The sequence below is a fragment of the Natrix helvetica genome (assembly GCF_964273705.1).
Source record: "Natrix helvetica genome assembly, chromosome: 3".
Classification (NCBI taxonomy): Eukaryota; Metazoa; Chordata; class Lepidosauria; order Squamata; family Natricidae; genus Natrix; species Natrix helvetica.
In genome coordinates this window covers 141,440,335-141,463,494 of record NC_138549.1, presented here as the reverse complement: position 1 = coordinate 141,463,494, position 23,160 = coordinate 141,440,335, and the positions used below count along the sequence as shown (strand labels likewise).

The 23,160-nt window shown below is 36.7% G+C and overlaps 1 protein-coding gene across 7 annotated transcripts in view; it reads right to left on the bottom strand.

Annotated features, from left to right (window-relative positions):
- CHD6 (chromodomain helicase DNA binding protein 6) overlaps positions 1-23,160 on the bottom strand; it is a 137,677-nt gene that overhangs the window by 7,964 nt on the left and 106,553 nt on the right. For 6 of the 7 annotated variants that reach the window (XM_081949077.1, XM_081949074.1, XM_081949078.1 and 3 more), the window contains 14 exons: positions 22,260-22,462; positions 21,151-21,350; positions 17,078-17,237; positions 15,809-15,898; positions 13,964-14,067; positions 12,413-12,542; positions 9,422-9,482; positions 8,954-9,008; positions 7,808-8,027; positions 6,561-6,769; positions 3,950-5,515; positions 3,229-3,377; positions 1,919-2,125; positions 856-1,299 (listed from right to left, as the gene is read on the bottom strand). In XM_081949077.1, the coding sequence (XP_081805203.1) occupies positions 856-1,299; positions 1,919-2,125; positions 3,229-3,377; positions 3,950-5,515; positions 6,561-6,769; positions 7,808-8,027; positions 8,954-9,008; positions 9,422-9,482; positions 12,413-12,542; positions 13,964-14,067; positions 15,809-15,898; positions 17,078-17,237; positions 21,151-21,350; positions 22,260-22,462 (3,798 nt within the window). The remainder of the gene's footprint in view (positions 1-855; positions 1,300-1,918; positions 2,126-3,228; positions 3,378-3,949; positions 5,516-6,560; positions 6,770-7,807; positions 8,028-8,953; positions 9,009-9,421; positions 9,483-12,412; positions 12,543-13,963; positions 14,068-15,808; positions 15,899-17,077; positions 17,238-21,150; positions 21,351-22,259; positions 22,463-23,160) is intronic. The other variant, XM_081949079.1, reaches the window with a different exon arrangement.

The window sequence follows — 23,160 nt, the reverse complement described above, 5'->3', positions numbered from 1 at the left end:
AAACTTGAAGTAACTAATCAAAAGCAGGCAACTGCCACCTCCTCAGGTGAGTTCCTAAAAGAAAGGAGTCCCAGTCCATTAGGTTCAGTTCTTTTGCCTTCATTCCAGGAAGAGATCCTTCAGTTAAGCAAGAAATATCATCCAACCTGCAGAAGGATTGGAGAATTGGAAGGAAATCTCCATCTAGAAAAAAATGGAGCTAGATGCAAATTAGGCTTGGTTAAAAATATTGTATCATGGATTAATGTGAGGTGTTTCCCTGTATCATAATAATCTTATTTTGGACTGAGACTGTGTCTAGATATAGGGATTCACGTCTGGAGTTTAGCTGTGAATTAAAGCAGAATTAATGAGATTTTACATTTCTCCATTGTCCTAAATTCTCATGTAGGTGCTTAACCTTGATCTACACAACCATATCTTCTGAAACCACTAGTCTTATTCTGATGACGAATTTAGCTTACATTTTAGCCACTCTAATAGCCACAAAAGGAAGAAAAAACTAGAAGCGGAACAATTTTTTCAAATTTTATTCCTCCCAAATATTATAGAGTAATTTTCTCTGTAAAGAGAGAGAGGTGACAGTGGCCAAAAGAGTGTAATAGTAGGGATTATGGGACAGGGGCTTGGGATCCTTGATTCAGGAAGCCAGAAGGATTTAGTTGTTTACTGTGATAGATTTTTAAAAACTATTGCTAGTGGGCTTCCCTTTCTGCCGAGTGTAGGCCTCCAAAGCAGCTTTCAACAATCGAAGTCAGAAAATCTCCAAAGGGTGTAACAATTGCCCAGGGGAAATTTGGTCCATTGTCCAAAGAAAACTGAAAATAACAAATGAGTATAGGGATTTGTACTCACGGGCAGCCCTGTCTGGAGGCTTCTCTCCTTCAAAAGTATCAGGTCAATCCCTTCCACATTTTTTCTCCTACCCCGTCGTCTTCTGATAGCAGCATCATCTCTTCGCAAGCTTCCATTGACAATCTGCCCCGTGACAGGATGAATAAGCCCTGCTTGAAGGATTCCAGACAAGTCCATGCCAAGGGAGCCCTGCAGAGTATTCACTGTCCCTAGCTTAGGTATATTTGCGCTCATGGAAAATGGAGTGCTGCTTGCTGAAGTTCCATCTGGCACTCTTGAGAGATCTACTGCATCCCGCCAGCCATTTAACACAGCTGAAGGATGGGAGTGGGATGCTGCAAGCTGATCAAGACTCCGGTGCTTGGCATCTCTCTCCATTTCAAATTCATATGATTGCCGGTGCTTGGATTCATCTTTGACAAAGGTGGGAGCCAGAAAAGTTTCCTGTGGTTAAAGCCAGAGCCAGAAAGGTCACTTTTTATGATTAGTGGTATACAAAATGTACAGCTGCAGAATCTATGGCACCACTTTACAAAAGGGATGCCTCCATGCCCGTAACAGTTAGAAAAGTTGACTTCTGCTCTCCATTATTCCCTCCTTTGCTGAAAATATTAAGAACATTGTCTTGAAGAAAGAAACAATCTCTCCTAGAGTTGTAGTGTCACATTCAAATGTAATTTAAATTAAAAGCTAAATTAGTTGGATTAGTTAAAAGTTAAATTAAAATTAACAAAGTCTTCATCTTACATTTTCCCAACTTATTCAGGGAACTCCCATACATTTTTTTCTATAAACATCAAAGAGATGCAACCTCTCACTAAGGAGTTATATCACTAACTGGATATTTGGACCACTAATAACAATCAATACATAATGTGAATGAGATCACTCTGGGAGCCCACATTAATGGTCACCATCACCTGCCACATAACCTTGATACACCAAATATATTAGCATATAGAAGGTACAATGAAACGGGAAATATGCAATCGTTTTCTCTATAGGAACAGGAGTCTGAAATATGATACAAATAACTTTTAATAGAATGGACAGCCAAGCTTACCTTTGGGAGTTGCGTCGCTAACATTCCATTGCTGAAACTGGATTCAGAGACTTCTGGTTCAGTATAGCCACTCCTATTGCACGTACTGCTGACTAAGGCAGGAGTAGGCATCATATATGGTATGTCAAAAGATTGACTGGAAGAAGGCCACTTTCCCTTTAGGATTGCATGACAGATGTTGTCAATACGGTTAATGATCACTCGATCCTGCCAAAGAATAGATATTCTTCGTTTAGTTGAATACGTTAATGCTCAGGAAAACTAAAATTAGTGAACAAACTCAACCTAGGACTCCTTTTCAAATAGGATGTTGAGAGATTGATTGGCCTGTGTATTTACTATTCTGTTTATCAAGAATATCATCATGCACCAGGCCTGGGAATGCAGACACATAGTTATTCTTATGAATACAGTACATACCATATCAAGAACCTATGCATTAAATCTCTGAGAGATTGCACACTAAAAAGAAGTATGAGATTATTAGTTTATTTCTCTAAAGTATGTCAACAACAACGGTTTCTCCAACGTGATACTCTCTGGAACTGCATTTTAGGAGGAGGGAATCAAGATGGGGAGACAAATAAAAGAAAATATGGTAGATACTATGAAAGAAGGTTGCCACAGAATGTTACTGATTGAATAGCCAATGATAAAATGAGATCAACAATTCTGTCTTTTTAAAAATAATATCTGCTTTAAAATATATTTTTTTCAAAGGAGAAATGTCCCAACCTTTATAAATATGTAACGCAGGAAACTAGTACTACATACATTCACAAAGGAAAGGAGCTGTGATCTTTACTGTTGGACCCCTCCAAAGGATGATTATGCCATTAGAATCAGACGTACAGAACATTTCTACTTTGTATATTAAAACACACAAATACCTATAGAAAGTAATGTTCATGTCTATCAAAAAATAACATAAGTAGCATGACAGAAGAACGTTCAATTTACAGAAATTAATCAGAGCTACATAGAAAATGTAGTTTCTTATTCATTGGCACCTGCCTGTATGAAATATAGAAATAAAGAAAACTCTTACGGCTTCTGCAGCTTAGAATGATCTGTGAATCCGGTCAATAAGACAATCCACAGATGGCTGAAGACTCATTAAAATAAGTCCTCTTTTCTAATGAGGGGGACACCATTTTCCCCCTCGATTTATCTTCCTTAGAGTATGCCATATAATTCCAGATGTTGATGTGGGGAAAAAAAATCTTGAGAATATATGGGAAGTTGCTCTCAGTTCTCACTGAGCATTGACCTAAATTCTTTATTTATGCATACTGAAACTACAAAGTTACCTTGGGCCACTCTGAGAAAGAGTAGAGTGTCTTCTCCTGTAAAAGCTGAGCTATGGTAGGCGCCCGAACATCATGAAAGTCTTCACTCTCTCCAGGAACAGCAAATGCAGAGCTCTTACTTTCATCTTCAGAAAACTTCTCAAAGCCATCTAGTTTAAAAAAAAAAAAAAGCCGACTGAAAACTACTACACTGATGACTCTCAACAAATGACTGAAATAAAAGATACTTAGATGTCAGTTGCAGTATTCACTATTTCGGAGCTTTCTCCACTCCTAAAATAGCACTTAGGTTTTTTTTTTGTTGAATAAATAATTGCAAAGTCATTTTTTTCATATTTTTCCCAATTACATCTTTGTATTTTGTTTGAATGAAGATTAAAATTGATATGGCTACAATGTTAAAAAAGGAAAAACCTTACATGGGCGCACTGATGTAACTTTTTCACGATTGCTTTAAGTAGCATCCTAGAGAGTTACAATTAATTAGCAATCATAGCTACACGGTTTTCTTGTCTTTTTTTTTTTAATGGAGTAGAAAACTCCTTTTACTAATCTCTATTTTTCTGTTTTAGTTTATTTTAAGTTAACAATAAATGGGAAGCTGTGATGCCGCAAAGTGTCAAGCTGTAGCATCATCCTTACTGATATCAACATTTCTAGTCCAACATATGCCCAAATTGAAGAATGTAAAGAATTGAAATATTCCTTCACAATAATCTACCTTGATTTTGACTTATTCCATCCCTCTTGTCTAGGTCTTGGTGTTCACACTCTTCTTCTTCTCTCTTTATTTCGTTCTCATAAAGAGATTGAGTAACAGGACTCTCTCTCTTCTCCTCAGAATCATCTCCCCAGAGGTCTCCTTCCAGGCAAACCGGGTGTTGCTTAAGGAGTTCCACTTGAATTGCTGAAGCCTGGCTTCTTGCAGAGTGATGGTAGTGGTGGTGACAGGTCTGAATCTCCTGCAAGCCTGGGGTGTGCTCCTCAAGGCTTTCACACTCAGCTTGATCATCCTCACCCATCCCTGGCTCACTATCACATTTGGATGCTGCCAGCTCACTTGAGACGGATTCAACCAGGATCTTATTCCTTTCCTCCATTAATGCATCCAGAGTGGTGAGAATACATGAATTGTGTTTCTGTTCCTCCTGTGTTCTACATTTGGCTTCTCCTCTATCTTTCCCAATGTCGGTTACTGTTTCCAGATGATCTTCCTCTTCCTCTTCTTCCTCCTCCTCCTCTTCCTCTTCACTATGGCTTTGACTCTGCATTAATTTCTCCTCCAAACTCTTTTCATGCAATAAGCCCATCAATCTCTTCTCAGGTTGTACTTTGATGTCAAAATTACGAAGACTTGGACCATAGACCCCTATGCTCAGAACACTCTCCACACCATCTCTTTCAAATGGAACTGCTTTTGGGCTAATATACTGACTTTCCATTTCCTGAGCAAAACTCTCAGAAGGCTTTGCCTCCTTCTCTGAAAGCTCCTGTCCTAGATTTTGACCTTCCAACTGATCACTGCCAAACTGCAAATGATCCAAGTAGGTGGACTCTCGTATGGTCTCAGCATCACAACTAGAGAGGTCTTCATCCCCATCTGTTTTGCCCTCTGCCACTTTGGTAGCATTGCTGCTGATGTCTGTGCAGCTAGGGCTGTCACGAGCAAAAGAACTGTGCTCACTATTGCAGGCCTTTTCATCATACATCATGCATGACAAAGAGTCAGGCAAAGAACTCTCATCGTAGTTAGCAGAAATCATACTTCGGACCTTAGACATGAAATTTTCACAGCTGCCATCTTGAGAGGTGTTTTCTGCCTGCAAAAGATCATTCCCTGAGTTCATTAGCTTAGCACAGTTTTCTGTTTCTGCCTCTGCTGATGCCTGCTTTCTTTCTGCTTGATTATACAAAGGCGAGTAATATAGTTTAGAATTTGCTTGGTGGTGACAGCATAAGTGTTCTTCTCCAAGGACCCCTGTCCTTTTATTCTGACCATAATTTCTGTAAGCATCCAGAAACGACAACTGTGGATCATTCATTATGTAATAGTCTGTGCGATTCAGTCCGTGCTTTGCTGTACCAATCAGCAGGTCCCGATCATGTTTGCCGCATTCCCACCAAACAGGGAGGTATAGGCTTGGGCGGCAAAGTTTGAGTCTTTCATGTAACTGTGGACACCTCAACACTTGCTCACGGATCTTCCGCAAGAGTTCAATTCGATACAGCGTCCTTGCAGCACGTTCCTCTGTGATGGGTTCCACATAAATATTGGGATCTGTTGGACCTATACAAATAAATATAAAGGTACAATAGATCAAACCGGAACCAATGAGAGAGAGAAAGAGTAAGAGGGAGGGAGGGAGGGAGAGATGTTGTAGCAGAATAGTTTTAAATTAAATCAAAGTGAAATAAATTTTCTGTGTCAGGATATCTAATAGTTGATAATGACTCTAGTGTTCAAAGCTGTGGCGTAAGATGACAGTGAGGGGGAAAAAAGTTCAGAAAAAGGAAGATGGCTTATGGCCTGGGATGACCTGCTACAAATATTGGGGGCATTACAGTTCACATCAGCTTAGACAAAGAGAGGACTGGCATCTGTTATGAGTTGTTTGGGAATAGTTTTGCCATGTGAAATCACTCAAGCCCCTATATATAAAGAAAATCTTTCAAATAATTGACGGATATATCACTTTTCTAAGAGCACTATACCTGGAGATCTCCCCTTATTTTATCTCCACGACAAAACCCTGTGAAGCAGAGCATACTGAGAGAAAGTGGCCGTTCCAGAAAGGAGTTTCCTTGACTCAGAGTGGGCCGAGTCCTAGTCTCTTCAATCCTAGCCTCCTTGGTCATTTCAAGGCCTCTCTTAGTAATAAATGGTCTCCTTGGATTTTTAGAGCTTTCAATCTGAAGATGAACCTACATTGGAATCCTTGAAATAGCAATAGCACAGACTTATATACCACTTTACAGTGCTTTACAGCCCTCTCTAAGCGGTTTACAGAGTCAGCATAGTTCCCCCAACAATCTGGGTCCTCATTGCTATCCACCTTGGAAGGATGGAAGGATGAGTCAACCTTGAGCCGGTGAGATTTGAATTGACAAACTGCAGCTAGCAGTCAGCTGAAGTAACCTGAAGTACTGCATTCTAACCATTGCGCCACCTCGGCTCTCAATGGATGGAAAATGTATTTACAGCAAAAGAGAGAGACACTTTGAAGACTAAAGATACTCAGAAGCCATGATAATTATAATGGTATAAAGAATGACATGGAAGAAATCTTAAACAGGAAACACTCAACAGCAACCCCTGAATGTTTCTTACTCACCATCATCTTTCCAGTGGGGCAACCGACAAACATTTTTACACATAGCAACAAAGTTATAGAAATATTTTTCTAAACTTTCGTCAGTTTTCTTCTCCAAGCGTGAAATGGATCGGAATTGAGTCCAATCAAAGACTTTCTTTTCTGGCTCATAAATGACTCCAAACGAGGAGACCGTGCGATAGAAATCTGCTTGCTCTCTTCTGGTCCATCTGAAGAATGCAGGAGGAATACAAATAAATATATCAAAATTGCATTTTCATCCCAATACTTATTATTGTTTATTATATTTATATATCATTCCACTCCCAGAAATTCTTCCATGGTTGCAGTTTGAAATTAATTTTGATTATGAAAGAAGTCTGTGTGTTGAAAACAGCTTAGTATGGGCAATTATGAGGAACATGGCCCAGTCACACAATCCATAGGGCAGTTTCTCAATATAATCCCAGTTTATTAAAATATAAATACCAGGTTTCTTCCTTAAATATTAATAAGAAAGGCATCTTGTACCTATTCTATAAAACCATATGTGAAGAAATATCTCGCTGTGTCTCATCCCACTTTCCATGGGCAAAGGAGGCAATACATTACTGAAGAAGGACAAAGCTTAAGGGTTTTTTTTTTAATAACCAGCAGTCACTATGGAAACTAGTGTAAAATAAATTAATAATATTGTTTGGTTCTGACATTCCTATAATTTCTTTTCAAATTAATCTTGGCTTCCAGGTTTGTGCAGGAGGCCTTCAGGTCCAAAACGGGGCATGTTTTTTTTTTCGTTATCTAGTTCTAAGATTAGTGTGGAGAACAGGTCATGTTTTAAGTCATAATTATGCAGAAACATTGAAAATTCAAACGGGTTCACAAATTTTAAGCATGATTGTAATCCTTGAACTTTCATTAAGTTTGAAGCTAAGAAAATGGGGAAGAAGGTCATGCAACTGTTCAAGTGACTATCCTATGTTTGCAAGTTCAAAGCTGGGAGAATGGTTTCCAATAACCTGACAGAAAGAGACATCACATGATCACAATAAGCATATTTAGAATATAAGTTTTAAAACATGTGCAGTCTATATTGCAGATTTACATTATACCAAAATCTAAAGTCAAAATATGAATTCAGATGTCTAATTGTACAGTAGTATCTGCATGATTACAATCAAAATGAAAAGCCAGAGAATAGGGAGCAGTTGTTCAGAATTAGCAATATCCGAATAAACAAGGCTAATTTTTACAGTTTACTCTGTTACCTCTTCTGTATTTCATTGTTCATAGGGTCCATTTCATTGGCTCTCCTAATCATTTCCTCTTGGAGCCAATAGCCATGCTTACAAGTTCCAATAACATCAGGTCTAGGCGGCAGTTCTTTGCGGTTGCAACGCTGATAGATAGTGACTAGACGCCGAAGTCTAGCTGTGAGAGCAGATGACACAGGCCAGCTGGATTTGTCTGGGTCGGAGCCATCCTGGGCTTCAAACATCAGCAAGGTTATTAGTATTTAACACAACCTAAAGAATCCTTTCACTGACATCCTCTATTCACTTAGATATATTAGACTATATAGCCTGATGCAGCATATTCATATGAACTGTGATTTACTTAACCCAATTAACCCAATTTTTTGAATTCCCTTGACACACAGAATTATAACTAAATGACTAAGTTTTCACAAGCTAAAATATGCTTCATTTATTTATAGCTGAGTATGTCTTGAAGGCAATAATCACTGTTTGCACTAATCCTTAGTTCTGTGGTTGTGACAGGCACTCACATTACTTTTTGAGTCCTTCAATGTTCAAGCACTCCTTAACAATAAGAGTTCCACAATGGAGTCAATTGTCCTTTGGTAGAGATGGTCAACTGGAGATAGGCAGCCATCTCTTGTGGATGATTTATCTTGAGGGCTAGACTTGATGGCCTGAAACAAATGTCTCCATCCAACTCTATCATTGCATTATTTTGTTTGTTTTGCTCTTCTCAGTCTCTTTCATAATAGTAGTAACAAAAATTGAAGGTGAATGATAAAAAAAAATTGCACACAGATAGGTATGCATAAATGGAATAAAGCAAGCTAGATCTTAAATTGCAAACTACTTTGCAAACAATCTATTAACGTCGCCAGCTGCGGTCAGCTGTACACCATTCAAAGATTGTAAAGCACCATCTGTTCTAAGCCATTTTAAGTATTCACAGGAAAGAGAAATGAAAGCATTTGAAGAAGCAGCTAATATTTAGAGAAATATGTCTCCAATATTACTGAGTTTTTCCCTAATGATATTTGAATTATGTTTTTTATGGTAGGCGTTTTATAGGCAATAGTTACACTAGAAAAGCTAACAAACTGCTTTTTGAGCCAAAAAAATTATTTTAAGGAACATTCAGATGCACAGCCTCACCTGCCACATTATCATCCTTCTTCTCAGGAACTGGACCACAAGTATCAGAAATTTCCTACGGAAAGACAAACTGCTATCAATGAAATGCAATTTAAATACTGGCTAATAGGACAAATTTGAGCACACAAAACAAGTAATTAATTAGGGACTGATATGTTATTTCATTTCTATAGATTAGAAATGCTGAGTAGGAAGTCTGGGAAGTGAAATCTCAATTCCTTTAGAGAATACAGAGCTGAGAAAACTGGCTACATCTCTTAAAATATGCAGGAAGAAATCCAATCTATATCACTTTCATTACTGTATATGTGGCAAAGATACTATTACGAATCTGCTTGAAAACCATTTTAAGGTCAATATGATTCAGAATAAAATTGTTAAAGGTGATACTTGTTTTTTCAAGTTGCAAAACAACTTTAAAACAGAAAACAGGTAGAATGAGCAATCCAGTTTCTGCCTTGGACTTACCTCCTGTTTCTCTACTCCAGCAAGTCTATCTGCACTGCTCTCTTCTTTGTCTGTATTTCCTCTGAGAAAAAGAATCCAACATGAAATTAATCTATAGAAACTTTGCAAGTCAAAGTCATTCTAATAAAGCTCTCCAAATGCAAATATCACTGAGGTAATAACTGTTTTGGCTCTTTTATTCCTGCTATACATATGAATCTGCTTTATAGAGAAATTTATATAACTTGCATGCAATGCATACACTATTCCATCCCTATGTTTTTACAGTCTTAATGTGACCAAAACACTAACAATTATTGCTATTTAAGTTTTAAAGATTACGACTCTATATATGTATGCAAAGCTCTAAGTAAATAGATGGAAAAGAGGAGAAATAATGTAAAGGAGATTTTACTATGAGTCCTAACAATATTTCAAGGGATGCTTGTTTGTCAGAGGATTGAAAAAATGAAATACTATACTTAAAATATTTTAAACGTTTTATCAAACTAATATATCTATATGTATTATTATCATTATTAATCATTATTTAACTATAGCTATTGTTGCTTCATTTTATACATATTACTATTTAAACTAAATTTAGCTTAGTTTTTATTATACATTTTCATTGCATCAACCCGTATCTTTCCAGTAATAGTACGGTCTTATATCTCTTGCCATTTGTAGCATTAATGTTCTAGTTACTTTCTTAATAAATCTTGTATAAACTTCTCTTGGCAACATGTTGTTCCTTTCATATCTCATAAAAGCTTGAGACCCAACATCTGTTCTTTCCATCAGCTTATCTTTAGTTATCGCTAGTGCTTCTGTCAAGATTTCTCTCCTTATGTTCGTCAATTTTTCTCTCTTTTCTTCTTCTGTGTTTTGAAGTCTGGTGTAGCATTCCAATCCATCTATCTCCCCTTTCCATATTCCGCTCTTGCCATTACCAACTACACTCACTTTATTGTCAGTATCCAGAGTTTTCTTATATCTTTGCTCATTTTTCCCCATCTTTTGAACTCTGTCCTCCACTCTCTTCATTTGGTAAACATCCTCAGTTTCTCCATCAGATTTTTCTGTTTTGTATTCCATATTCTCCAATCTCTTTTCAATTCTGTCTGTCACAACTAATAAGATTTTGAATTTCAAACATAATCATTTGCAATGTTATAGTTTCTTTTTCCTGCTGAGCCATTCTTTCAATTTTGCAGACACTGCCACTATAGGGTTCAAGGCTATTTTGATAAACTTCAAACAGGTTTATTTATTATCTTTCAAGTCAAAAAGTTGTCTTCCCTCCAGTAGCTAGTGATAGAACTCCCAAAAGACACCTGCATAAACAACTTGTGCTCTTCCTACTATCACTGTCAGTAAACAAACTGGAAGAACCTTGATTCTCAAGTGATCAAAGAGAAAGAAGAAAAAACAATGTATCCAGCCTCCAGCCTCTAAGTGGCAGTGTAACTGCTTTTCCTCCTGTTGTTACAACCCTCTTTATAATCCTTCTTATTATCTTCTTTATAGTCCAAGCTTAAAAAAGAAAAAAACCCTTAAATGGAGATAAAAAACAATCCAATCAATCCAATCAAGCATTATAAAAAATGAGAATTTTAATCCATAGGGGTAAGCATAAAAATGAAAAAAGAAGAAGAAAGAATTAATCCAGTTTAAAAAAGAGGGAGCCTTTGCAAAAGTTCCATCCGTGAAAGAAAAAAAATTAGAAACAGGATAAGACACTAAGTTCAATGCAGATCACTCTTGCCGCCTACAGTCTTTTGTCTTCAATCTTAACTTAATTTTTTTTCTTGGGTAGTCTCTTCCTCTAATAAAATTTCCTCACCAATTTTGACACACTTTCCCTTTCCGCTTTCTTCCCATTCCGGAGTTGTCCCAACTTTAAGCAGCTTCATTAGCTGCATTTCTGTCACCGGGAAAAAAAGGCTATTCCTGGATCTTTCAGGGACTTTGCGGTGTCCCTGAGATCAGCAGGAAGTGCCCTTCTCAATCACCGTCTCTACGGGATGGTTTAGGTCCAAATGGATCGTCCAGCGGCAGAAATATCGACTGCGATCTCGGAGCACCAAGATCGCACATCGTGCCGTCGCAACGTCAGCTCTCTTCTTCATATTTGATAATATGAAATTTTATATAAACAACACATGGAGATTATGAGAGGAGGTTTAAAAGCTTATCCTAGAAAATGTTATAAAGATGTATTGTGATTGGATTATTTTAGGATGATTTAATAGAATGTTATATAATCCTATTCTAGATTTTGAATACTATATATATAAGGATGTAAAAACAGTTATAGTCAAATTAAGGTTGAGATATAATAATTGTGATATGCATGAATATAGGTGAATTTAAAATATGTGATTTAATATGAAAAGCAGGTGATGACTGGAAGAGATGCAAGGAAGTACTGTAACCAATTGACACATTTTCTACAATTTGTAATGGAAGATGGTTTTTTTTATTTTATTTTTATGTTTGTTTGTCCTTGTTCAAAAACATTTTTTTTTTTAAATAAAATATTTTAAACGTATTACAAGTATAACTAGAACACAGATGCAATATATATTACAAAATTTGAATCAGTAATAATTATCTATGAAAAGATCACTGGTGATGGTGGAAACTACAAGGAGCTAGGAAAAGTAAAGCACTGGGAAAATTGATAGGTAAGCACTCAGGGCACAGGCCATTTGTGGGTGGGGTGGTGGTGGAAGCACACTAATATTGCCTGACTTGTGCCATAAAATTCCTCTAGATTTAGTTTCAACTGAAACCCAGAACAACTAACATGTTCCAAGGTCTTGTGTGGTTGAACTACAGACCACCCAAAATGGTTTGGCAGAACTTTTGAAACACAGTGTAGTTGTTTCAGATTCAAAACAAAATGTTTCTGTTTTGTACATACCCTTATGCGCTAACTGTATGAGAAGTACAAACTCTCAGGCAACTCTATTCCTGTGATGGTTCTCCCTGCTCAGTTTGACTTACCGTTCTGGAGCATCCTGTACTCCATCAGTGACATTCTGCTCCGCACACAGCAGTTTCTCATCTGGCATGCCCACTTTCTCAAGAAAACACAGAGCTGGGTCAGCTCGCATTGCATTATACCGTTCATAACCTAATAAAATAATTAAAACAGTTCAGTATTATCCAAAGAACAACTTAAAGCCATACTACTACTCCCTTAACAACCATATAAACAAAAAAGTAAGAACAGAATGACTAATTTCTTTATAGGATTCAGTGCCATTTCTGTTTGTATATGTGAATCTCCAAAACCTATAGAAACCAAACAGAATTTCAAATAGGTCAACCATGTAAGACAAGAAAATTTATGAAATATTATATTTAAAAATATTTTTGAGATGCAGAGACATATAAGAGTAGTTCTTAGTTAACGACAGTAATCGGGACTGGAATTTCCATCCCTAAGTGATGTGGTCATAAAGCACAAATTCAAGTGAATGTCAAGTGACTACTTCACTTAGCAATGGCTATCCCAGTTGTTTTGGTTGTCATTATACACTGAATCTCACTGTTCATTAGAAAGGGATCCATCCCAATCCAATCCATTTCAGGATTGGTTCCTCCCAGTTCTGAGCCTCAGTGAGATAGCAGACTGCTTCCTCTCGAATTCCCCACTCCACCTATGCCCTTTTTCCTAACCATACCTGTTCCCAATACCCAGACCTGCCGACCACCTACCTATCACACCATATACCACTATTGCACCAGCTGGGACCTTCTTTCGCCCTAGTGCAGCTGGGGCTCCTCTTGCACTCCATCCAGGGTCTCTATTCATGCCATACCCAGGAAATCCATTTGCAGTAGGCTTACATTCCTACTCCACCTGGGGTCTTCATTAACAAAAGAAGCCTGGTATGTAAAAGAAGGCTCCAGCTAGGACAACTGGCAGCAACAGGTAGGCAAAGAGCCAAAAAAAGGCACTCATAAATAGGAGTGAGAATTTGGCCCAAATTTTATTCATGTGAACAGAAAGGAGCTTCAACAGCCAGAACAGCCATTCATAAGTCCTTTAGTTCAGCACTATCATAATTGCTGGTTGCTGAACTAATAGACATAAGTAAGGACCACCTGTACTGGAGTAAATCACAATCCAAGTAATACATCACTCACATACCTTCTTTTTCACAATCTGAATATATAATACATATAATCACATATTATTACTTTACTTTACTTTGGTCAAATTGTACAGGAGCTGCTGCAGCCTACTGTTCATGTTTCCTCAGAGGTCCAACAAATTTAATGAAGACCAATTCACTGGTAGGCGTTCATAAGATTGGAGTTCCCTCAGAAAAGAATTTGATCCTTATTTAGGCATCTAATCTATACTAATGTGCATGAGCAGCACAACTCTTAAAACTGGTGTGTCTTTTTTTAGGCTTTCATGGAAGCCTGAAAAGAGAGGCGGCAGGAGGGAATGCTACATTTGCACCAGTAATGAAATATTTCCTCCAAAGCATTGTATACAAGAGAAATGTCTACGAAAGGTTCATTCCACATGAAAGGAAATACCATGTTTAAAAACTCCAATGAGGAGGGATTTATCTGCATCAGCATTCCACCAGTCCACAGGAATCTCCACATAGTCAATGTCTGGCAGCAAGACATCTAAATCTCTGCAAAGGACAAAGCATATTTCAACAGTCATAAACAGGTCTGGGCACATATTTAAATTACTTTTGTAAAAGGTTTACCTTAAATAATGTTAAGAAAAAAAGAATGATATGAAACCACTGTAAAAAGCTGTGCTGTATTACCATAATAATTATCTGATAATTATTCATTAATCTAGCATTTGGCTTCTAATGTCTACTTTAAAGTCTCGGTATTTTTATAAGTATACTCAAACTGGACTATATGGCATCATTTTAAATTAGATTCTAAAAGATGCTCAGAGCACATCTACCTACAACGCTTTAAAATAGCTGCAACTCTTATTGATGCCAATTGTAAAATTTGGGGGAAAGTCATAGATGTGTTAAAGAACTGCACAGATCGTACTTGAGGAACCATCTCACCCCTATGGGACAGGCTGCCCCGCCCATGCTGGCAGAGAAGGCATGTTGCGGATCCCATCAGTCAAGGAATTCCATCTGATGGGGATCAGAAAAAGAGCCTTCTCTGCTGTGCCCCCAACCCTTTGGAACATCTTGTCCCCAAAATGAGTTTGACTCCCACTCTCTTGGCCTTTGACAAAACTTGAAGACCTGGCCCTGCCAGTTGGCTTGAAGCCCCAATGGGAGAGTATCACATTGGAGGTGGTTGATCAACTAATAGCAACTCCCCCCTCGCTCCCCCATACATTCTACTCCTTTTTAAATCAAACCTGATGGGGTTAATAATTAACTAATAAGTATATATTGATGCTAACATTATTTCCCCTAGTAGCATTTTACTAGAGGAATAATTGAATCAGCAGAATTTCAGCACTTTTTTATATACCAATCACATATACCTAACGTTACACTATGAAAGGGGTAACTCTCACTCAAAAGAAAACCAATAGGTGTAAATCAAATTTGTTTATATTTGGTTCAGTTAACTTTTCTGTTATAATCTTGGAATACTTTGGTAATAGGCAAAATTAATATTTTTCATTACAGTACTATTGTAGTATTTTTTGCAAATTTCAAAGCAATACTACTTTTGTTTAATATTATTTACTCTGCTAAAAAAGACAGGATTCATATGTCATGCTATATTTTAATGTGGTTTGTTTGAATTTGGCTTGTTATCTGAACCCATCACTGTGGTTCAGAATAACCACAGTGGTTGCAAATCATTATTTAGCACTTAGTAATGTCTAAATCTAACACATCATAATTAAACAATTATAACTTATACAATATATGAACTCAGAGAAATACTATAGACTGCATGCATGTAGTTTGCTCTAAACTCTATGTATGTGTGTTCATTCATTCATTCATTCTCTTTTAACTAAGAGAGCATATTCAATATGAATATGACTGTGTGTGTGTTGCATTTTTGCTGATAAATAAATAAAGGGATATATATATATATATATATATATATATATATATATATATATATATATATATATATATATATATATATATATATATATATATATATATATATATATATATATATATAGGACTCTGTAGGACTCTGAATGCATATACATATATATACATATATATACATACACACATACACACACACACACACACACACACATATATATGCATTCAGAGTCCTACAGTTCCCTGCTAAGTGTTAAACTTATGCACATGCAAGAACTGCAATCCAAGCACATACTGTCTATACTGCCAATATTGTGACTATAACACAACAGATTATAAAGCAAAACTCCAGAAGGCTAATGTAACATACTTGGCAGGGGTTCCTTCAAAGGCTTTATCAGCTGCCTCCCCCAGCACTTCAGCTTTCAAGTAATAGAGCATTCGTACTCTCAACAGCACTCTGCCAAAAGGAAAAGCAGAAGGTAACTCAGACAGTAAATCTGAGTTTCAACATGCTTTCCAGACCCACTTTAACTTTACAGGATGTGTTGCCTTGTTTGTTGGCAATGTGGACTGCTATTATGCCATTCAAAGTTAGCACCATGGGGACCAAATGCCATTCTTCCAGAAAAGAATCTTCAAAAAGCTGGTATTGGTGAATAAGAAGTAAGAGATAGCTCACTTACAGATGAAATTCATTATCATAAAAATCTAATTGGCTGTAAGATTACTGGGCGGTGTTAAATAATAACCAAGTAAGTAAACCAGCCAATAGCAGCAGATAATCTAAATGAGACTATTCCACCCAATAAATGTGAATAAAAATATTTTAAAATTATACATGAGTTAAGGAAATGATAAGGAACTCGATGCTATAAGCAATGAAATTAAGAATAATATTCAGAAAGCCTATTAAAAGCATGGTGCTTATTAACATCTCTTAATATCTACTTACTGATACATCTCCTCCCCCTCACACCCCACATGCTTGCTCCATGAGGGGCAATTTATAGTACTTACATCAGTTGTTGAGATGCAAGTATTTAATGGCAACATTTGTGTGACATCACTGTATCTATGTCATTAATTTGGCATCAATTTGGTTTGATGCAGATGTCACTGCATCTTAATTATATTTGGGACATAGGAGATTACAGACTCCTATCATGTCGTCTGCACACAAGAGAAGTTACTAAATTTTTCAAATTGCAAAATGGCTCATAAAAACCTTAGAAATATCCACAAGGCTTTTACAATATTTGTTCCATGTAAACATGCCTTTTAATTTTTAGAAAAACAGAGAAAAGAATCATTTATAAATTGGAAAGCCCTGCCCCAAACCTGGGCCAATTTGTTTTGGTTATAAATGCATGGATTGTGTTCCTAGTCCCATATGTTCTGGAAAAGAATGTGTGTTTAAAAGGAAAGCAACAATATCAATTAAATATTTTATCATCTATTCTCTAGAGCTTGTTAGCCAATTTCCATGGATCTATCTCATGGAATACATTTTTAAATACAAGCACCAATTCACAAGCCACTTCTAAATTTCAAAACTGGCTTAGAATTTAGAACAGGGAAAATCAGACAAGTGTTCCAGAAGTGTGAAAGTAGTGCCTTAATGCTTTCTTTTGCTCACTTATTGCAATGTTGTTTCAGATGCTTTTTGTAGCTATCATCATGTAGGACAATTTCAGGATTGCAAGTAGTAAGCCAGTCTGCATTCTTAATCTCGGGTAGCAGCATTTGACTCTTGGTTTTCTTCCCCTTCCTTCCTCTTGGCACTGGAGCTGATAATCCTGCAACAGACAAGGGAAAGCATATGAGCAGTTTGCTGAATCAGGATGTGTCTCTATAATTGCAAATCAAAGCAGAAAAAATAGTTCAGATGTAAATGGAACTGGCAGAGCACAAAGAAAACACATTCTTCTCTTTGTAGTCCATCCCAGACATCTAATTATTCAAATAGAACCTGGGATTGGGAAAATGTACAATTCTTGCCCACATCTGGTAGTTGGAGTGTCATATAACCATAAGAAAGTTCCTGGGTCACTTGTAGACCACACATTATACAGTTACATTTCCAAAAAGGTAATTTAATATCACAAAGATAGATGCAGAATTCCCCTTTGCTAACTTCAAATTATGAACACCTAGCTCTTCAGAAAGTCAAGAAATATGAAATAAAATAAAAATCATGACTTTAGAAAAACTGCATTAAACTGTTCTGCTTTATTTATCAGTAATTATATATATGTAAACACACATACACCTCCCCCCCCCAATTCAGACACAGATACTCCAAGGATTTCATTGACAGAATCCTTTTATTTTAGAAACAATATTTACTCAAGCCTCTATGCTGCTCCAATAAGAAAATTAAAAACAATACAAGGAAAGCCAAAAGTAATCAAAACCAATCATCACTCCACTCTCAAATCAATCGTGCCAATCAAGATCCTCAGAGACAGAATCATTTTTTCATCCTGTCCCCAAATGACTTCTTGGAGAGACAGGTCTTAATTGCTTTATGGAAACTTAAAGCGGGAAGGATCTGACCTTATGTTGGGAAAAGGCTGTTTCAGAGGATGGGAAATCTTGACCACAGAGTCCATCATGGCCATATTCCTTCAGAGGCAGGAGCAATTTACTTTTTCTTCCCAATCTCACTGGATGGGCAGATTCCACCTGGAGCAGGCAGTCTCAGAAATACCTAGGCCTCAAGCCATATAGAACATTAAAGGCAACAACTACCAACTTGAATTGTACTGGACACTAAACTGGCAGCCAATGCAACTCCTATAATAGAGGTGTCACAAAAGGAAACTAGGATTCCCCAAACTACTTTCAATCAGTTTCTATTTCTAATTGGGCAGATTCATGTCGAGTTAGTGGCAACAGTTGATACATGAAATGACAAGGACATGATTGATTATCAATAAAGCCTCCCATTTTAGAAATAGTCAAAACTGATGCACAAGATATAATTGTTTAAAGGCCCTCCTTGGCAAAGTCTCTACTTGTTACTCTAAGCAGGAGATGTGAGTCAAAGGGGACCATATACTGCAAACCAGTTCTGCCAAGAGAAATGCACCCCTACAAGAGATGAATTTTCTCCAGACTGATGTATGAATTTATACTATAGTTATATTATGGTTCAGCCTAAGCCTGTTTGTCTCTGGTCAAATTGTGACAGCCTTAAGCTAGTAGAAAGAAATCTCCATTGCCATCTCCTGCACAGCCAATGGTGGAGGTGTATAACTGGATGTCATCAGATATCATGTTGACAGATAACTTCCCTCAATGACTTCATGTGAATGTTAAAACATATGGGGGGGGGGGGGGAATAACCAAGTCATGTGGCACTCTATAATGTAGCTCCAATGGTTTGATCTCTCCTCCCCAACTGATACTGAGAACTACTGTAAAAAGTGCTTCCTCTCCTAATTAACACAGGTATTCCAGAAAGATACTGTTTCTTTAATTGATTTCTTAGGCCATACAGTTGCCAGCAACTCAGCAGCATATAAAGAATTACAAACAACGGTAATAAAAATGATTGCACTATGAAGGAGACTAGAGAAACCATACTATAGTTGCATTGATCAAAGAAGAAGCATGCTAATCCTGCCTAAACATACAGAAAAGGCAAAACCAACTGGAGAAGGCAGTCCCACAGATGCCTAGGCCCTGAACCATGTAAGGCTATATAGATGACCATTAGCAGTTTGAATTAGAATCCAAACCCACCATTAAACAGATCAAACTAGAGGTTTTACATGTGTACATTGAGGTGTGCCACAGCTACTTGAATAGCCTCATTCAGGATCAACTATATCTACCTAATGGCCTTCAAGGTCAGAGACATATAGCACAATCAATGGTTTTGAAGCAAATGAGTTTCAGGAGCACTAGGAGAGTTGTACTGCCACTATTTCCTGGCCCAAGCACTTTTATAGGCTCCTTTGCATCCCTTGAGGCAATATACAGAAGAACAAAAACATATGGGTTTTCCTTTCAAATCTTTTAAATGCATAGCAACCTCCCTCTTGAGTCAAGAGATAGTTGCAAAGAGAACCACCTTATTGTAGTCATTGATAAATGATACCTAAATTACATACAATCGGTTTCTAAGATCTGTAATGTAAGTGCTTTCTTCTTGTCATAAACCTAATTAATTAGACTCTGTGAGAATTGGGCTTTCTTGGCTGTGAGCCACTGATAGGGATTTGAGGACCCAAATTAAAATCTCTCTCCCCTCAGCACCATGCTAAAATACATCAACGATTTTCAGTTGGTTAAATAGTCTACTTTTCATGTCAATGTACAAGGAAAAATATAACTATATAGCCATGTCCTCTCCTGAAACATTTCCCACATTATTCTCTATTGCTCCTACTACAAATATATACAATTGCAATATAGGAGGAAATAAACATTGTAAACAAAACAAAAATAACTATCAACATATTAAGCCAGAGGGGGGAAACAAAACAAGGAATTCTTCTCCCCAAAAATAATTAACCCCCAGATAACAGAATATGAAGCCAAATTTCCCAAATTGCCAGGAAATATGAATGTCAGAGGAGAATTATGCATATGTAATGAAATCACCATCAATCAGAAATGAGCATAGGGAACAAACAGGGTCCATCACAGGGTCTGATATTGATTTCAAAATTCCACATCCTTCTTGATATCAGCTGAAGAAAGCAATGCTATTTCCTAAACCACTTCTACTAGTTCAGGAATGAGAAGAAATAGCAGTAATCAATAAATCAACAATGGTGATTTGGGGATTCCACACTAACATACACTCTGAATAGTGGTCAAGGTACCATACCAAAAAGTGGAAAGGAATTACAATAATTGGTCTAAAATCACTCTTAAAACTTCACCTGGAATCCACATCTGTATGTTACTAATAAAACTCTATCAACCCACAGAAGAGTATTATATAACAGTCAGTTTGCTGGAATAGAATTGGGTGACCCAATCTTATCTTCAGGCATGGATACTCACTGGGTATCTATGTGAGATAGTATTTCTCACTCCAGCCCACCTAATAGAATTGTTATGGGAATAAAGCATTGGAAAATTATTATGAAAGCAGGTTTGTTCTTCTAGAGGAAAAAAAGATATAAATCTAACAAGCTGCAAACAAAATTAAAAATTGAAAAGGTATCTCTGAATGGTTCAGGATGATAAGCTTATTGTGTAATCATTTTATTTCATTGTCTGAATGTTATGGAGTATTCAGATATTATAATCATTCATTTGTACCCTCCTGCTTTCACCTAATTTTATCTTTCTTCCATTTCTTACCTTATTACAGAAAATTATTTCAAGTGTTTAGTATAGAAAGGGCATCAAATTCACTTAGATGGTATAAGAAGCTATTTTATATGGATATATCTTTTGTTGCAGATAAATGTCAAACAAGGCATAATACATGTTAAAGAAGTAAATACAGAATGTACATTTTGAATTTATCAAGAAGCATTTTAATAGTTCATCTTGAAAAATATATATTAGATGGACATCTTCAGGATTAGCAAAATCTGAAATTCTCTGATTAAAAAATATTCTCCAATTGAAGAAATCTCATCTTTCGGAAAAGTATGATTCACTAATCAGATTAATCAATTTTTATTATTTCTTAAGTAGCTTAAAGAAATAAGATTAGAACATAACAACATTCATTTCTAGTACCTGAATGGTTCTGTAGGGCTTGGTTTTGTCCATCCTTTGTTGGAGTGATCAAATCCCAAATAAAACTCTTAATCTTCTCATCTCCCTTATAATGTCTAACACAGTAGACCAGCAGTGCTCGGCAGATCATCTCCATATCTTTTTCATTGAGATGCCATTTAAACCGGCCATGGGTCAGAATGTCTTTCCAACGTCCCCAGCTTGAGAAAAACAGATGCACAGCGTACAAAAACTATCAGAATTTCTGTAAAATGTTCATACAATTACCGTATTTTTGCAAGTATAAGACACACCAAGATTTTGAAGAGGCATTTTTTTTAAAAAAAAAAAAGGTTTTGCACTCTGCAAACCTCCCAAAAATGGCCCGTTTTCTGCAAAAATTGGCTTGTTTCCCCCCCCCAAAAAAGGCATGAATAGCCTTTAAGAGGGTTTGCAGAGTGCTCCTGGCAGGGTGGGGGCCCAAAAACGAACAAAAAAATGGCCCATTTTTTTGTGAAAACTGGCCTTTTTTCATTAAAAAAGGGCATGGATAGCCTTTAGGAAGCTTACAGAGTACTCCTAGGGGCTGGGGGGGAGGGTAAAATTGAGCAAAAAGCGGGCCATTTTTTCCTCATTTCTGCCCTCCCCAGCTCCCAGGAGCTCTCCGAAAGCTTCCTACAAGCTATGCACAGTCATTTTGGTGAAGGGGGTGGGGTTTCAAGAGGCAAAAAATGCTGTATTCAGTGTATAAGACGCATCCAGATTTTCAGCCTCTTTTTTGAGGAAAAAAGTTGTGTCTTATACTCCGAAAAATATGGTACTTTCTCATTAGTTTATGAAAAAATAGAAGAGATATACAAACAATAGGAAACAAAAATTATCAAAAAATGGTGAGGCAGCAAGGGAGCTAAAGGGATCTCTGTTTACCATAAAATAAAAACAAGTATTACTCCATAAATTTTAATGTATAGCAATGGAAGAAAGTGCCAAAGGTAGCAGAATTATAGGAACTGGAATGTTACCCTGATTTATACGTTCAAAATACTAGTAATTTTTTTTAAAAAAACTGCAATAATCCTTGATATAATACAGGACTGAACATTCAAGAGAGGTTTAACAAAGAAACACACCCAAATATAAGCAGATTTTTCTCCACACGAAAACATTCTGCCCTTAAGTACCGACGTGTTTTTTCATTGAGACGCCGTGAACGTGTGGGTCGCTCATCAGAGTCACTGTCCAGCTCTGAAAACTCCATCAGCTCATCTTCCTCAAAGGAGTTGTAGTGTTTGGTTTGCTTACGGACACGGGGCCTGTCAATCACTAGGCTCTCCTAAGGGAGGGAGGGGGTTAACAAATATATATATATATAATTATTGTATCTTACCCCAAACCGCTCAGCATGCTTAGCTACACATTTTGTTTTTTATGCTAGTGGTTAATACAATAATACATCAATCTAAGATACGACTGAACATTCAAATTTTACTTAAAAATGTTTGTTAAGTTTTCAAAATTCTTGATTTCACATACTTTTTTCTTTATCTCAAGGTATGTTATTTTAATGTGCTTGTTATAAAGATTAGTTTTTAAACGTTTTGTGATATAAATTAAATAGCTTCGCTGAGTTTGAAAAAAACCAAATGATTTGTTTATTGTCACTAAAACCTGACCTAACTTTGGAATGTGTGGTGTATTCTTTTTTTTTAAAGCTATTATAAAGAGGCACGATGGTAATCAGCTTAAAATTGCTTATACAGATACTAATCAAACTAAAATTTGCATCCACATAAGGATCATCAGGAGAAAACGCTGAAAACAATGCCAACAAACGAAAAATTAGATTCTAAAGCATCAGTTTGATTACTTCTTAAAAAAAGAAACAAACAACAATATCTCTTTTATTATAAACATTTAAAATTTAACAGCTGGAATGAAAATGAATTGCAAATACAGTCACCAGTTAGTTACACTTTGCCAGACATGCACATACAAAACAGAGAGTATGTTTTTGACCTCCCTGTTAAACAA